The following is a 17,627-nucleotide window of genomic DNA, read 5'->3' as shown; positions in this document are numbered from 1 at the left end:
TTAATGTTTCCAGGACTTTCTATGTTTAGGTCTTAATCACATGTAGTCTTTCTTGTCAAGTGAATCCAGCCTTTAACCTGCATCTGTTGTCCCTCAGGGGGCAATTGCACTGGATTCAGATTGTGTTGAAGTCAATGTGAAGATAGCCCTACTTCTCACTTGATTTGTTAATTTAGTAAGCAATTACAACGACAAACTGGAGGCTTCAAAGCAGCAGCTCACAAACCGACAGGTAATGTCAAAGTGGGCATCCTGAGTTCTTCTCAATTTTAATGTGTCAGAACTTTAAGTTTGACACCTTTTTGTTTATATTCATGTCAGATTAAAACTGCAGGTTATTACACTCGTTTCACACTGCTCCTCAAGACACACTTTTACGGGGAGGCTTTTATGTTGTTGATATCGACTGTGTGCTGATATTTTATGCTGTAAAGCACTTTATTTATATTGAAAAGTTCTGTACAAATAAGTTTATTATTATTAATAATATTAATAAATTATCCATGTGACTGGGGATCCTGGATATTCCTCACTGATTTCACCACCTGTGTTGGAGATGGGCTGATCAGGTCGCAATAGTTTTTATTGATTGCACTTTTGATTGTTGTGGTTATTTTGCCTTATATTAACGTACATTATGAAGCTGATCTCGTTACTTAAGTTTCTTGATTGTGTTTCGGAGTCGCAGCGTGTCAGCAGCTTCTAGTTGAGTCGTTAAGCCTTTGTGATGTCAGCTGACTGAGATGCTCCATTTTTGCCATCTTGGCGGTATCTGGAGTCCAAAGATCAGTCTGGTTCAGTCTATAAGGCACTAAATTAAAGGTTTAGGGAAAGTGAACAATAATTGGTTGGCTGTTAGGGAATACAAGTCTAATTCCTCCTTCTGCCATGACAATTATTATTGGCATTAAGTGTAAATACTGAGTTGCAGGATCATTCAGAATGAACGGCGGTCTCTGAGATGCTGTGCTGAAAACACAGCACAGTCTGAGCTGCAATGATGTAACAGCAATGAAACTGCCAAAGACTGGTTTTAATATGAACATACTGTAATATGCAAAACCCCAGGTATCAAATATGGTAGTTTCTTTATATGTAAAGTGATTTCATGTATCTCAGTGGTACAATGGTCTTGGATTAAATACAGCAAACAATAAGAGACATGAAAATGTTTATCAGGTGTGCAAAAATGTTGGTATGTTCAAAAATGTTATATTGAATTTAATAACACGAGATAAAGGAACAAATGCAAAAATATGCAGGAGATCATCAATGTACCCAAAAAATAGTTCAAACTGAATGTAAAGCCACTGGGAGACTCTGCTCTCAGCTTCCCTGCCTGCTTAGACTGTTTTGTATTTGCAGTCTCCAGAATTTTTTCCAAATAAGTCATTTGGGACTGGGATTTGTGTGCAGCTCTCTTTTCCGCTACTCACCATGACTTAACAGCGGTTCTTTAAGCTCCCATCTGGTTCTGCCTGAGAGTTCTTTTCTGTCCTTTTTAACTAGAATATTGTTTGTAGTTGTGAGTTTGGAGCCAAGCTCTGACAACCAACCACAGCAGGATGGCTCAGTCTTTCACCCGCACCATGGCTGCTAGTAACACGCAACTAGCAAAGGATGAGACCAGTACGTTGACATGTGCTGCTTCTTTCACTTGATTTGACTCTCCATGAAAACAACTGCTGCACACAGCTTACACATACATCTTAGTGTGTGGATTAACTTAAATCTTTCTTCATTATGTTTTCATAACATGCAATGAACTCTTGTAATGTACTTTTTACCATAAACATAATGAAGAAACAAATCTTGTTTTGGCACGTATGAATTGTTAGGAAAGGGATATTGGCTGTTTGTCCTGTCACAGTTGAACACGTTTCAAGACTGGGACTCTGTTCTTCTTGTCAACAAATAGAATAAAAAGACCCAAACAACAATGGTATGATCAGTGAGGGCTCTGTCAGTGAATGCAAATCAACCCTACTTACACTGTATCTAATGTGTTACCATGTGAGTGAATAACACGCATTGCTCTGATTCATTAATCAGGTTTTTCTAGATGTTCTGACAGCTGGTACAGGCTGTGTGCATTCTCTGTGAGCTGTTGTTTCAAACCTCCGGTTTTTCATTTGTCAGTTGGCCATCTTATTTATTTATTTGTTTTATATTTTTGGCAGTTTGGGGAGAGTTTGCCCTGCTCTGTACTCTATCCTGATTGGTGATACAGTCTGTCAGTAGCCACCCCTACAAACTTTCTGATCTACTTCCCTCTAAATGAGACTATCATATCATATCCAGGTTTAAGATTATGTTGTATCGAAGACTGTAAACTAGAGACCATAAACTCATCAGGAAAATGTTTGCTCAGGAGGAGGAGGGACATTTTCCCATAGACTTCAATATAAGGGAGGAGGAGAGGCATTTTGCCATAGACTGCAATACTATGTCTACTAATAAATGAGGGAGAAGGAGGGACATAGTGGTTCTGGTCTTATTCTGTTTGTTGACAAGAAAATATAGAATACTCCAAACCTCTGGTCTGATTGTTGCTTCAGGTCAGCGAGTCAGGACGACTGGGGAAAGGTCCTGTTAAAAGGTTTATGCTCTGACACTTCAGGTGATGCTCAAACCACAAAACCAGCTTGTTGTGTCAGATCCCAGGCTTTGGAGTGCAGCTTGGCCTTGATCATAACCAGTTCTTTACTGTACCATTAGCAGCTGGCAGTGGAGTAGAAACCTTGATGAATTTCAGACTTGCAGATTGGACAGAACTGGTTTCTGCACATTAGCTGTCAGTCCAGTGTGTCCCTGCACTGCTTAAACCGACTTGGTACTGGTACGATGGATCCCGAAGGGATAGAGTGCCTTGTGTGGGGTAAGCTGAGAAATCTCTATGGGGCCGGAGCGGTGACCCTGGCTTCTTGTGGTACAGAGACGGATGGCTGGACCTTTCTCTGGATCCTGGGACAGCTGGAGAACACGAAGAAGAGGAGGAGGATGGCGCAATGACAGGAAGACCACGTTGGACGGAAGCAGAGTTGTAGACACCTAAGTCGGCCTGTGATCTTGACACCATGGATGATGTGGGGTGGGGCACCACAGGTGTAACTCCGGCAGCGTTGGTGAAGTGAGCTGTGAAGGGCTGGTATGGGACGCCCTCCACGCTGTAGCGCGGGTACGGCTGCATCGTTGCCCACATGTTGCAATTTATGGAAGGAGAGTTGGTCAAGTCATCTGGATCTCCGGCCCCAGATCCGGACTCTGGTTCCATTGCACCGTACATGCAAGCCTCTCTCGAAGTGATGGCCTCAGTGCAGTATGGATGAGACAGTAAGGATGATTCATAAGAGGGAGCTGAGCGGAAGTAATGCTCCTCAGAACCTGCAGATGATGTCTCCAGATAGGGCCGCTTACAACCAAGCTCCAGGTGTCGGGCATTATCTGCAAGGGAACACAATTCATTTCTGGTTTTAAAAAGATTAAATCTTACTTGACAAGTGAACCAAGGCTGAGGACGTACCTCTGTGTTTAAAGCAGTGGTACAGAAGGCTGGAGTCTCTGCCCTGAGAGAAGTGGTTTGTGATGGGATCTTGGGGGTCTGAGTTGGACAAAGGAACCCCGGTTTCATACTGGTAAGAGGACAGGACTTGAGGGTGCCCTGTTAGGACTCCTGCTCCGAGCTTCCCTGCGAGGTGAGTGTGTGAGGACAGCAGTCTCTGGCGAACCATGTTCTTTGAAATCACTGGATAATCTTTCCTGCAGAACCAACAGAAAGGAAAAGGTCAGTTTTTGTTGTCTCTTATCAAGACACAAGAACTTCAGAATCTACAGCACATCGGTTTCCTGATGGTTCTACAGGATCTGTTTTAGCTCCCTGGTTCCTGTTTCTTGTAAACATACCCCTGAAGTCTTGAAACACGCAGATCTCCTTCTTCACTTCCTCGGAACCCTTTGGCAAAAGGATTGTTCTCTATTTTCAGCTGAGTGATCTGGGGAAATGACATTTCAGCAAAGCAGCCGTGCTCATTTGGTACAAAACCAAGACCAGTCACACTATTAAAGAAACACAGGTCAACCTTTGGGTGTCTGCTTTGGTGGAGGGACATGAACACCATGTCTGTATCACTATTTGTAACTGATGGTTTATACTCTTCTTTGCTTCTACTGTTTTAGTTTTGAGGCCATCTCTTCCTCGATAGTTCCTCCTTCCACATAACTCCAGATTAATTCAGAAATATTGCTGGATGTTTTATATTGAAAACTCCAGAGTACCTTTGGAGAAGAGCATGTTAAGTATGACAAACACCTAGACAGACATCACATTTTGCTTGGGGCGGACATTGAGGTTCCTGTCTGAACCCACCTTGTGGTTTTGATAAGAGGTGACAGAAATGAAGGCCGTCTCATGAAACACATGAGTGCAATAGGCTGTGTTCTTGGACCCAAAGGCGTTGTTCTCGTCAGCTTTGACGATATGAAGTCTGGGCTGGTACTTGTGCATAGAGTTCAGGATGATCTGTGAAGGAGACGAGGGGCCAGTAAACATGGGGTAAATAAACACAGGGTAGTTAGTTAGTGTGCTGGAGTAAGAAGATGGAGCTTCCTCAGTGTGTCCATCTAATCAACAGGCTGTTGGTCAGTGGTTCCTCCTTCGTTGAGTAGTCAGTCACTTACAGTCAGTTGGATTTACAGCCACTCTAAACCGAAGATTTCAGCAGGCATGGGCCCATTTTAAAATATCAAGATTATCCTGAGCCAAAATCAATTATTTTAACAATCAAGGAATCTTAAAATCACACTAAAACAAACCGCAATCACGTTACCTGACTATTTTTCACATACCGGAATGATTCTAACTGATTTTAGGGCAAACTGAACTTTATTAGACAAACAGTCCTTCGGTCTCATGACAGACTGAGATGAACCAAACTTTGGTCCTTGGTTGGAACTGGATAGCACGTTCAAGTCCCCGATGAGGATATAATAATTATTCTGATGATTTGAATTCACATCATGAACTTTTAATCTCCCTCTGTCATGATAGATTTTTCACATGGAAAACAAGGAGGTAAGAGGAAAAAGTCCTGAATGCTGAGCTGCACAATTATGAGACTTTTCACAGAGGCATCGGTGGAAAACCCAGCTGCTACCAGTAAAACTAATAGTGGACAGAAGTTAATCTCAGTCATAGCCTTTGGTTTAGCTAATGAGGCAGCCATTATTAATGGGCACAGCTACAGGTACCTTAATGATGTCTATTGGTTACAGCTGTGGGAGGTCTGAGGGTGCAGACAAGCACATGTATGACTTTAACCAATGTCTTTACTTTAACCTGATTTACATCACCTTTTGGCCAGATAACGCCTTCCTCAGACTAGAGCTAAAAATACTGTTTGTCACACCACCCCGGGTGGACGTTGGCTGCATGCTGCTTCGATGGTATTTCATCTGAATTTGAGAAGAACTTAGTAAAAGTAAAATTCGTCTGTTTGAAATCATCCAGAAGTCGGCGGTTTGCCTCCCTGGGAGGTGCCACAGTGGGGGCGGGGTCTTGGAAAGGAAATTTGCCACACTGTGTAGCAGAACTTTAAGTGCTGTCGACAACATGCAACTAAAATGCTCTGAGGCTGAACTCATGGCATGAAACAGTAAACGCCATTTGATCATAATGATAATATTGTAATAACTTTTAAATATAAGTTTCAGGTTTTTTTCAACATTGCTGTCATAATTCAGTTTGATAAGGGGAATTGTTTGCTTTTGCACTGAGCCTGTTACCATCCACATCCTGCTGAATCACACGTTGAGCCTACATTCATGAGTGTCAATTAGTCCCGTGAAGTATTTCTGTCTTCTTTCATCACCAGCACCTTCATGTGTTGTGTACCAGTATAGCAGGTAGCATGTTTTGAGTGTTCTCGGTGTTTGGGTTGTTTTGGTGGCTCCAAGTCAGCCCACGACGTTCTGCCCGCTCACCGCAGTCCGGCACTGATCCCGGTGAAGCGTCAGCAACAGTGTGGCGGGGTCATCAGTAGTCCAGCTCTGTCAAGGCCGGTAAACGTCAAGACCTGCACCTCGGCTTCCCTTCTTATCTGGCAGACACTCTCTTGAGGAGCCTCCTCCTCCAGGGGGCTCCCAAAGAGAGGCTGAGGTTGAAGAGGGCGCCGGGGGTGAGGATCGGATTGAATGGCGCTACACTCACGTGCTGCTGTTGCTGAGGCAGGCTGGAGACAAAAATGAACCGTTGGCTGGTTCACCAGAGGCTCTCTGTTGACCTTTGTGTACTCTGCTGTCTGGCTGCTGTCTGACGGTGATACTGGAGACTCCTGGGTGACTGTCTGAATGCAGCTATCATGGATCATGAAAACATTCAGGCAAGATTGTTTGCCTTGCCTGATGTGTCTCAAAAGTGTTGTTACCAGCAGATAACAACTGAAATATGAAAAACCATAAGATAGAAACGGAGAAAGTTCCTCTCATGTGTTTGGGTCGTTTCTATCTTTATCTGATCAGCAGTTCTGCTCATTAATGATGAAAAATCAGCTCCAAATATCTGATTGTCTTTATTCTGTCAGCACAATAAACTCAGAAACATTCAGGACTGATCCAGAGACTCTGATTGGCTGTGAGCTAGTAGAAGCGTCCAATGTAGAGACGTGACTCTGGAGGTCACTATCAAAGTTGGAGAATGAGAATGGACGGGTAAACAGCCTCCTAACTCTAGCCCTCCCCCGATTAGTTTCCCTAATTCTGATATTCTGGTTTCCATTGAACTATAGTCCTTTTGGTTTGGGATAGTTTACCTGGGCTGAACTACCTGAACCTACAGGGCAGAGAAGAGTGGGGACCTTGGGTAAAAGAGTCTTTTACCCCTGGTCTGGGCATCAACTGGGCTCTGTTCTCATTACAAGTCCTGCTCACAGTCCAGACTCCTGACTTGAGCTGACAGCAGGCCCCGCCACTGATCTGAGGGGTTATGAACCTAATGAGCCCGCCCATTGATGGGATGGCTTCAGACAAGTTCTCCCAGAGTTCCCCATGGGGAGGGCTGCCACAGTCAAACTCTTAAGCCCCCTCCACCTCCCCGCCCCCTCTGTGGAAAACAGCTTCAACGTTTTTTCTGGTATTTAGATTCAACACCAGCTGAAATGTGTGAGGGATTCAGTGAGTCAGCACTTCGCTCTTCATCCGCATGTACTATTATTTTTCTTTGAGTAGTTTTTGTTTTCATTTAGAATTATAGTTGAGTGGACAGAGCCTCTGTGAGGTTGTTGTATGTTGTGTCGAAGTTGTTTACAGGTTGTGTACATGCTGTGTCTATTGTTTGAAATCTGTAAATTTCTGTGAAAACAGACCATAAAGTCTTATCTTATGTTGTGTTACTCACGTGGCCAAACGGGTCCAGGTGATTGTTTGTGAGTTTGAGCTTCTGGAATGAGATGAGCTGCCTCATCCAATGAGTTCCTGTGGCTGGAGAGTCCGGATGAACGTACAGTCTCCCTGGCATGGCGGGCTCCGCCTTCCCAGCCACCATCCTGCAAACAGAGGAAACACGTGGCAGAGGAATAACAAACTTGTGGATTTCTGGCTGTGTTGCTGCTTTAAAGAGCTGGCCCAGTTTTTATACCAGTCTCATTTTACAGGATTAGTACACCCTGACTCTCAGTACTAAATCCCTCAGACTGGGAGGTGTGGCCTCTGCTATAACATCATTACTAATTACACCTCTCTGAGGTGTTGCTGAGGAACACCAGACCCCCCCAGTTGCAGCTCGCACCACAGGACCAGGGCTGTAAAACACCTCTCTCTGCCGCACACTCTGAAAACATCCCAGCTTTATATCCAGCTCTGATTTGAAGGTGAAGCATTCGAACTTCGGTCATCGCCTCCACATTCAGGTTCACCAACCCTCATCACTGTCCGCCAGGAAAGACTTGCAGACAGCATTCATGTTGTTGTTGTCTTTTGGGAGGGAATAAAATCCTGAGGGTCTTTGGATCACAGAGGGAATTATTTACCCAGAACAGACACAACTGAGGCAGCATGTGAGACCTGTCCCTCTGTCTCATGGACAGGAGAACAGAGCAAAACACTGAACTACTTCAGGGCCACAGTGAACACGAAGCTATATTGAAGATTTGAAACTAGAGACTTAGTCCATAAACTTATCAGGAATATATTTTCCCATAGACTTCAATATAATACGTTAAAGTACAATAGCTAAAATGCAGGTTTAAGGTATGTGGTTTTCCTGTGAGTTACCCTCTATGACTTCAGACACTGAATGTCAGCGTTGGAAATAGATGAAAAGGTTTCTGGGAAACCATCAGACAGACTCTGTAATGGCTGATGAACTTACCAATTGTTGTCACAGAACTTGTAGCGATGGTCGTCAGCCGGGACGATGTCAATCAGGAGGATGTACTTGGTTTTGGGGTTCATCCCGGTCACTTTGACCTTGTAGCTTGGAAACATTCTCCTGTTAGGGTTGTACAGGGAAGCTGTTAGAGAGAAGCTGACCTCTGACCTCCGCACTTATCACAAATCCCTCCTTTCAAACCGAACAGATCTGGACTGAGCGCCTCCTTAAGACCGGATTCTGCATTAAGACCTGTGGTGTATGGAAGCAGTGCAGCTTCGTCACCGATGGTGCAGACGAAGATCCGATCAGCTTGCTGATACTCTTAAGGGACCAGGCTGAGCTTGATTCTGTGGAGCTGGGTGAAACGCTTCTGTGAAACCTGAAATAGCCTTTACCTGATAACCCCACTGAGCAAAGAGCTGGAAGCAGCTGCCAAAGCTCTTCATGTTGTCCCTGCTGTCAAAATCTTCAGTTTTCTGGCCTGGTAGTAATTTGTCTCCCTGCAGACGGGAATCTGGGAGAGGACTACAATCCTTTCATACCTGTGATACTAACCCATAAAAAGCACAGAGACAGACTCGACCTTTCATCTTCTAAATCTCTCCAGACTAAAAGACAGAATATACCAATATAGCAGCCGAGGCCGTAAAATTGACCCCGACTTTTTCATCCCATCTGCACTAAAGGAAATTTCACAAAGGGGTCTGCGCCGCCTTATAAAGCACTAAGTGGTTTTTAATGGCACCAGAGACTGAACAACAGTTTAGACTTGTCACTGCTCAAGAGGCCACGGTCAAAAAGGCCTGCAGTTTATCTGTGGCTGCTGCTCGTGGCAACGTCTTCAAACACTGGAGCTCACTTCTGTCAGCCCTGCATGGTCTCTGCAGCGGTGGTGTCGCATCAGAACTCTCCATCTCCAAACGTCTTCAAAGGCTCACACCATCTGATCATGTTACTGTCCACGCTGCCTCACATGAGAGCAATGGATGGCAGAGGGATTGAGGGCAGGTAATTTAAATCTCTCTCTTCTAAATCTAATCATTAGGAGAGATCAGTGGCGTATCATCCTCACTGACAGAGATGGGTTAATCCCAGAGGAACATTCAAAACAGACCTCAGCTCTGCCCACACCGTAGAGACAGGGCAGATGGAGGCCTTCGCTCCTGTTTAATGTGACTGTAACTACCTGCTGAGGAGCCCTGATTCACCAACAAAAGCTTACTGATCCCCAAGTTTGTTTTCCTGCTCACACTGAAGATACACAACTGCAGGGAGTGATGCCATCCCTTTACCGCCCAAACGGATAAACAGTCTTTTCCTCGAGTCACTGCTCCTGTAAAAGTGTCGACGTGTGTTTGTAAAGCCTTGTGCGTGCAGCTCCTTGTTTTAGTTTAACAGGTAACGGCTCAGTTTGTGGTGTGCGAGCTCTGTTACAGCAGGAGCTGATGAACATCTGGCTCTGCTGCAGACTCAGCTCAGTTAGCTTACAGCGACTAACATTAGCCATTCACTACCAATCCTACCCCTGAGGGCCATCTTTGTTTTCTTTAACCAGCAGACACTGTACTTGGAGGAGAAGGTGGAGCTGACCCGATTGGCAGGAAAGTTGCCATGCATGTCTGTTGCTGAGTCATTGCCAAGAAAGACCTAATGTTAGCTGGAAAGAGGCTTTATACTGTCACCTCTGTAGTGACGCTAACTTTAACAGTGTCGCTGTAACGTGAGACAAAAAAGACAGAAACAATGAGAGTCCATCTTTCTGAGCAGACTAGTCCCTGATGCTCCCCGGTATGATGTTCAGATGGTTTTTGTCGTCAGTGTGATCCAGCAGACCTGTTAGTTTTATGTTTTTAGTTTAGGGGCCGTTCATTGGATTTGAACTGCTGAATTTAGGGCTGACCCTCAGTCAGGTGAGCCATCAGGGTGTGTACAGTAGCACTGTTCCTGTGACGTTCCCAGCAGAACAGTGTGTGCCATCTAGGGCTGAAAAATATAATGTTTAACAAGCACTAAACTGTCCAAGTAACAAAAACCAAAGCAGATTTAACAAAGAAGGGATGAAGAAACTGGGGAACTTCATCTATCTGGCAGCAGTGAAGTAAACAATGCTAATGCGTTGCTAATGCTAACAGCTTGACTGTTTTTCTGCCACCTTCATCAGGAAGGAGGACTGAACGCTGCTTTCAAGACAGAGGACAGGCCGGTCAGTCTGAGCTTCATCCTACAGCCAGTGAGCCAGACAGATGATGAACACCAGCATAGTCTCAAGATCTGGATCACGTGGATCCGGTCTGAGATGAACCTCACAGAGGGTGGGAATAGTCTGAGTTTGATTTCCATCACAGACAGAAGTGAGTTCAGCTGCTGTATGATCCAAAAATCAGATTCACTTTAGATGAACAGAAAAGATCTAATAGATGTGTTGTATCTACTAAAGGCCTGTGTCGGAGACACGGTTGGGGGGGGCAGCGGTGTAGGGGAGCATGAGAAATGGAAGGTGGAGAGTGTGTGTATGATATCAGTGTCAGGGTGTGTGTGTGTGTGTTTCTGTGCCAGCTGTTTCTCTTAACATTCCCACATGTTTAGGCCCTGCAGTGATCCATTCCCTCTCTGGGAATCTCCAGTACCACAGTCAGATCAAAAGGCGTGCCGGGGGTGCAGAGGGGGGATGATGAAGCACTACAACCGAGCAGACTCAGCCTATTGTGGGCGCCGGATTCCTCTTATCAAGCGGCTGCTGCCGTCTTGACGGGCTGTATACAGAGAGAGAGAGCGAGGGCGAGCAGCACTGGGCGCTTTGAAGAGGGAGGATTACGCCTGGACAGTGACACTCACAATAACAAGCTCTGCAGGCTCAGAGAGGTGCTGCTGCCGGGGAAAGGACGGACCTGGTCTCTGCTCAGGGTGTCGGGGAAATGTGGGCTCCCCTGGGTGACAGCCTGGTGCTTCAGTATCTGTATCTCCTCCCCTGCCACCTCTGCACTGACCCCCCGCCCCTCATGTGTTAGTGCACAGGATCCATGACTTTCTCTTTTTACTTCAGAACATCCTCCAACATTATTTCTCTGCTGTAAATAATATAAAGTTCATTATCAAGGAAACATGAGAATAATAGTGTAATCTGTACATTTAAAACAACAGAACTTAACAAATAAAAAACAAAGAACTGCAAACTCACAAATATAAAACACAATTTCAAGAAGCGATTTTGAATCCCTCTTAAGCTACGTTCAGACTCTTCCATTCTTTTTTTTTTTTTTAATTTTCAGTCTTTTGTTTTTATTTTAAAAACGTCTCCATATATTCAGAATCAGCTGATTCTATCAGTGGCATGAAGGTTTGCAGTTGCCATGGCTACACGTGATCTTAAAGGTGTTATGTCACCTCTGGTCAAAGGAAATGTCACTGAATCAGGGTTCACTTCCAACAACTGTTAATGTAGCACTGCATCTAACCACCTGAATGAGGTCATCAGCAGGTGATCACGTTGAGATTCACTGATGTCCGTCTGAAAGTAGGAAAGACGTGCACATATGCTTGTAAATTAATTATTATTTTAAAAAAAATGATTTGTGAATTTTGTGCTATTTGCGAATCTGTTTCATATTTGTAACGTATTTTTAACAGCTACCTTCAGACTGCTGCGCTGTCTTCTGGTAAACATTGTCACTGTGGGCTCTTAGTTGTGCTAGTGTTACCACTCAGTACTCAGCAGAATTCAACTTTCACAACTCACTGAATTTTTCTTCTTGTTTTAAAATGTTAATGACTTTTTTCTTAGCCTTGTCTTCCAACTTTAAAATTTGTATACGTTAAATAAACAGTTAGGTATTTCGGTTTGGCTTCTGGTTGATGATTATTCATCTCCGAACACAAGACTAAACAGATGTGACTGAATTAGTAAAAAAAGGTTGTTTATAATAATTGTGTTGAGTGCTGGAGGTGCTGGAGGTAAAGTCTGGTTTACATCATTATTATTGTTGTTGTTCTTGTGTATTTGTTCTGTCTGATCAGTGATATTTCACTCATTATTGGACAGTGAATCAGGTTTGACTGAAGAAGGTCGTGAACACTTTGCTTACAGCTGGCTCTTTGCTGTTACAGATGAACATTTCCAAATATCTGCCGGCATGATAACAAGTTGAGCGACTCCACATGCACTATTTATAATACATGTGAATAATGCAGGCTGGTTTGATATGGTTACAGCGAGCTGGTGTTTGGAGCTGAAGGAGGAGGCTGGTGTCGGTGACCTGAGGCGGCGGCTCCTTCAGACTGACTGGAGGTGAAGGCCGACAGGTTCCCAGCACAGCTGCTCAGCTCCGCCGCTGCTCAGCCCTTCAAAGGGCTTTAAGGGATTGAGAGCCCACTTTATCAGCCGGACAAGGGAAAGCCCATCTCTCACAGTTATGCAGCATTAAAGAAAAAATGTGGTGACCTTTTACATTTTTTTACTGGAAAAAAAATCATGGCATTGGGAATGAGAGGCGGAGGTCGGTTTGAGAGTGTACTCGTTCTCTGGTTAATGTCCAGAGGCCTCGTTATCTAATCCTCAGGTCACATTAAATCCAACGAGCCCAGCAGTCATTTGTGTTTTCAATTATGCTGCAGGAACGTTGTGTCTCCCCCGGAAAGCTTTAGCTGTCTGCACACAGAGATGCTGCTCATTTGGAATAAATGAAGTGGTTTCATCTTTTCACTGTAAATTTCTTTGGATACATGGCGTGCCACAGTTGTCCAAGTTTCATGTTGGTGGAAATTCATCTGAGCTTTTTCCTCAGAGGACAAACTGACAACATCAATATTTGTCATCAATGAACTTTATTATTAGCGTTAATGAAAGCAACTTTGAACTCAGTCCAAAATGCTTCTGGGCTTCTGAGGAGAAACGACGGACAAATACTGGGGCTTTACTACTTTATAGTTTCACTACATCACATGATTCTGAATTTGGTTACAAACATTTTCATAGATTAATGCCAGTTTTTAAAGGTTGTGAATAAATATGACGTAGGGATGGGTCAGTATGTATAAATCTTCAAATAGTCATTAAAAAAAAAAAAGGAACTAAAAATATTTTATAAAGCTTTCACAATAACACAATAATAAAATGTTATTTCCCCCATTTTTTTCTAAATGTAAAAATGTGTTATATTATTAATGTTATAGTTAATATTATAATCCAGCATCCTACAGTATTGTGTTATTACCAGATGCTGCTGAAACACTGAAACATGTCCTGACTTTTCTATTAGACCTCAGAAGTGGCTCTCAAATTCGACAAATTCCTAATAATCTTCTCTGAGGCAGAGAAATTATCCTTTTCTGTCTGTTTTATGAGGAACGAGGTGGCGCCCTTCATCGTGACCTGCCTTTAACACTTTCGTTGATAATTCAACAAACTTTTTTAGTTTTTATTTTTAAGGAATTTTTTACGGCTTGAAGCTGAAAAGCTGTCTTATTCTCCCATCACAGGTTATTATGATAATTATTTATGATATTGGGCTGAAAAGGTCCGGTGTGTTTCCATGGAGACATGTACGTGTGTAGGACATGGCTTTTCAGAAACACTGTCTTGTGATCTCTAACATCTGGATGGTTGTGTCTCTGACAGATGTTTCACTCACCTGCCTGCTTTGGTAATGATCATCTCTGTTCCTGCTTCGTGGAACTTCTTCCACAGCTCCCGCTCATGAAGGACGACCTTAATGTTCTCGATGTTCTGTGGAGGAGAACGGCCAACGCCATCAGATTCAACGCCAACCACAGTATTCCAGGTGTCAATAAAACCATGAAGTCATGTACAACATCTACATCGAAAAATACTCAGGAGTCACAAATGAAACCGTCAGCTCACAGTAAGAGCTGACAAATTAGAGTTTGAACAGGTTTCTGTGTGCTCGTACCTGGTCAGGCTCACTGGAGCTGGGAATGGCGGAAGCTGCGGGCAGGCCCATCCGTGGCCGGTCTGGAAGCAGATCTGTCTCCACGCCGGCCTGGACCCGACTCATACATTCATCTGTCACAGCTGAAGCCTTCTCCTGCAGCATCTCTGTAGGATTACACAAATACTCAGCTGTCAGACGTGTCAGCGGACACAGGACACCGAGACACTGGGCCGAGAGCTGAACACTGTGATATCAAACCTGCAGGCAGCCAGCGTTGGTGAGTTCACTACCTCAGACATACAGTTTATATACACGAAGGCGTATAAAGAGCTGTGTGTTGTCTGCTGATGAGGCTTTTTAGGAAATTTTAATTGTCCTGAAAATTAAACAATATTGTAATTCTAATAAATTAGTTAAATTCTCAGAAACATGTTAAAATTGATCTAATTTCCTGAATGAGTTAATATTTTTCATAACTATGAATTGACACCACGTGATTTCAAATACTTCTAAAATGTAATGTAATAACAAACACTTAATAAACTTGGTTAGTTTTATACACCAATGATTCAACTACAGGCTTCAGACACAGACATCAGATTAATTCAAATCTAATTAAAATCAGTTCACGTGTTTTTAATGTAAATAATGAAATATTTACATTTATTTAAATGTAGTGTCTAAAAGGTCCTGTACATGTTGGTGTAAAAGGTTTACCTAAATATCCATCTATAATATTTCTTTATTCCTCTTTGGCTGCTGGGTAGATGTTTGAGTAGGAGTTCAGATGTTTTGGGTTCAAACTGTCGTCACCAGAAGCTGAAACTGCCGCGAAATTGCTCAAACGTGTAAAATCAATGAACCCACATGATGCAGGTCACGATCACACGAGTTTCAGTGAGACTTTAACTGGAATCCTAACCTGCTTCCTTCAACTGTAATACGGACAAAAAAAAATTGTTTGCTTATTAAAATATTTTAAAAAATCACTCATTGTATTTAAGATATATTATCAGTATAAACAAATAATATAAATCTATAAATAAATAAAATTAATCGTAAATAAATCAGGCTCAGTATTTTCAGGGGATTAAAGACAATTCAGTTGGGCCTATTTGTTTTATTTTATTATGTCAATTTAAAATATCTGCATCTAAACACACCAATGAGCCCCTAACATAAACCATTACCTTTGTTTCATCCCACGATGCAATGGGGCAAACATTGCACTGATCAGGGTAACGTTCTATTAAATTCCTCTCCTTAAAAAAAAAAAAAAATAAAAAAATCACCAACTGATTGAAGAACTGATTGAACTTCTCAGTTTGATTTAATAATTAAATAATGACACCAGATCAGTGAGCTGAAACCAAAACTGTTCCAAATGAATTGGATTTGATTTTTAAAAATGAGCAACGCCAAAAGAGAAAAGATAAATGAACTCTTCTTATGTTGTTGGACCTGCCCCCCCCCCTCCACCACACACCGTTTCGTAAAGCAGCGTCTCCGTCTGCTGTTCTGCTTCCAAGCTCTGGTGCTGTTGGCCGCAGATTAGCTGAACTATTTCAGCTTCAACTGATTTATTCCATTTAAAAATGTCCATTGTTGCCTGAGTTAAAAAGCCCTGCAGCTCCTCAAACTGACGTGTTTCATATTCTGACTCTAATTTGTCTCTCAGCTACTGTTTTTCAGGCTGGCTGTAAGATCTCATCACTCTCCTAAACTTTTATAGAGCTTTCCATTATCTTAACAGTCGATCTCTCTGGAGCACTGTGGAGGAACAACCTGAGGCCTGTCAGGGGAAAACCTGCTGCTCCTGAAGCCTCGGTGAGCTCCTCAGGACGGAGGACGCCCCTGAACGCAGAGCGCCGCTCTCAGCCGTGACTGGGGCCCGTCGGCTGCAGTGTAAACTGAAGGAGACGTGTGTGTGAAAGCTTGTAAAGATAAAGCCTGACGGACTGAACCTGGGCCTTTCACTGACGCCCTGACGCCGGCCAACACTACAGAAGGTAAATAAATACAAACAAGACCTTGGCATCGGTGTCAGAGTTGACCTGGTTCTGTTTAGATGAGTCAAGTCCTGCAGAGTCTGATGTTTGCACCGTTACAGATGTTTGCTTTAAATGAACCTGCCTGTAAAACATTACAGCGCACTAAAAGAAGAAGAAGAAGTGTTGCATGTGCAGCAGTTGATAATGTTCCTCCACATCTGGAAAAACATGGATTAGAGAATCAGCCCTGGTGTGCATGTTTCTCTACAAATTTAATGTCCAGCTTCTTATTTTCCATGTTGTTGGTCCAGATCACGTGACGTGGCTGCCATCTAACTGTGCTGGTCACATTAAGGGAGCGCTCTGAGGAGCCTGCAGGAAGGTGGTGAGACAGCTACAGGTCGCACCTTTCAATCTGCCGCCATTTTATGTCTGCTTCAATAGTGACACAAACAACCAGAAACTTTACTGGATAAATAAGGAAATAAAACCAGTAAACAAGAACAATCTGCAAAGTCTCCAACTCCGTAGCATTTAAATCACCTCCGAACAAACAGCCTGAAACAGAAACCTCCAGGTCCAAAGAAATCAGCAACAAGAAGGCTGCAGATTTAACCCAACAACAAATGACTTTGTTCACCGAATAACATCAAGTCTCCAGAAACATTATATAAATATTAGGACTCAGCAACTGCTCCCGGGCTCTGGGATAATTTAGAAAAGAATACAAAAAATTATATTTTCAAATTTAAAATGCTTGTATTTTTATTTCAAAATTGGTTCCTTATAAAACTGTGCAGAGCAATAAATGTAGCAGCTGCCTGTTATTTTAATAATTTAAGAACAAAGTGAGATGTTTAAAAATGTTTAAATAAAAGTGACTGTAAATTTGTGAAAGAATAAAGATGCGAATAGATTTGACCCATATATTATTTTTTTAACTTCGACTTTTTTGATATTTTCATGAGTACATAATAAAATGTATCAGTGTGTGTAGAAGATGGAGACAGTTACACCTCCACATGTCACAATAAAAGCCTCCAGGTTAAGGACCCCGCTTCCTGTCCTGACGCCGCACGCGCTGTTTACAAACACCAATGATCAGATAATCAATAATCGGTGATCAGCTGATCAACTGGACTGGACTTTACCTCCGGCGGTCACCGATCAGCTGCTGAAATCCATCTCGAGCTCGGCGGCTCTGTCTCGGGCTCGTGAGCGGCGGATGTTCCGGTTCTACCTGCACGTGTCTCTGAGAGAACCGGAGCGGGAGTCTGGAGGCAGCGGGAGCCCGCGAGGAAGTGTCGGTGCGTCGGTCCGTTCGGTCGGTGCCTTCAGCTGCAGCACCGAGCTGCGTCTGCGCCTGTGCAGAACTGGTTCTGA

General features: G+C 43.3%; 1 protein-coding gene across 1 annotated transcript; it reads right to left on the bottom strand.

Annotated features, from left to right (window-relative positions):
- Positions 1 to 1,130: 1,130 nt before the first annotated feature.
- On the bottom strand, positions 1,131 to 17,614 carry LOC115052950 (T-box transcription factor TBX4-like). The gene is made up of 9 exons (XM_029517447.1): positions 17,396 to 17,614; positions 14,272 to 14,417; positions 13,993 to 14,087; positions 8,363 to 8,482; positions 7,391 to 7,538; positions 4,367 to 4,519; positions 3,904 to 3,992; positions 3,524 to 3,759; positions 1,131 to 3,444 (listed from the first exon to the last, which is right to left on the bottom strand). Exons 2-9 carry the CDS (start codon positions 14,413 to 14,415, stop codon positions 2,789 to 2,791), a joined length of 1,641 nt encoding a protein of 546 aa, XP_029373307.1. The 5' UTR covers positions 14,416 to 14,417; positions 17,396 to 17,614; the 3' UTR covers positions 1,131 to 2,788.
- Positions 17,615 to 17,627: the final 13 nt, after the last annotated feature.

The sequence above is a fragment of the Echeneis naucrates genome, chromosome 13 (assembly GCF_900963305.1).
Source record: "Echeneis naucrates chromosome 13, fEcheNa1.1, whole genome shotgun sequence".
NCBI classification, from domain to species: Eukaryota; Metazoa; Chordata; class Actinopteri; order Carangiformes; family Echeneidae; genus Echeneis; species Echeneis naucrates.
This window is presented reverse-complemented; position numbering and strand designations above follow the sequence as displayed.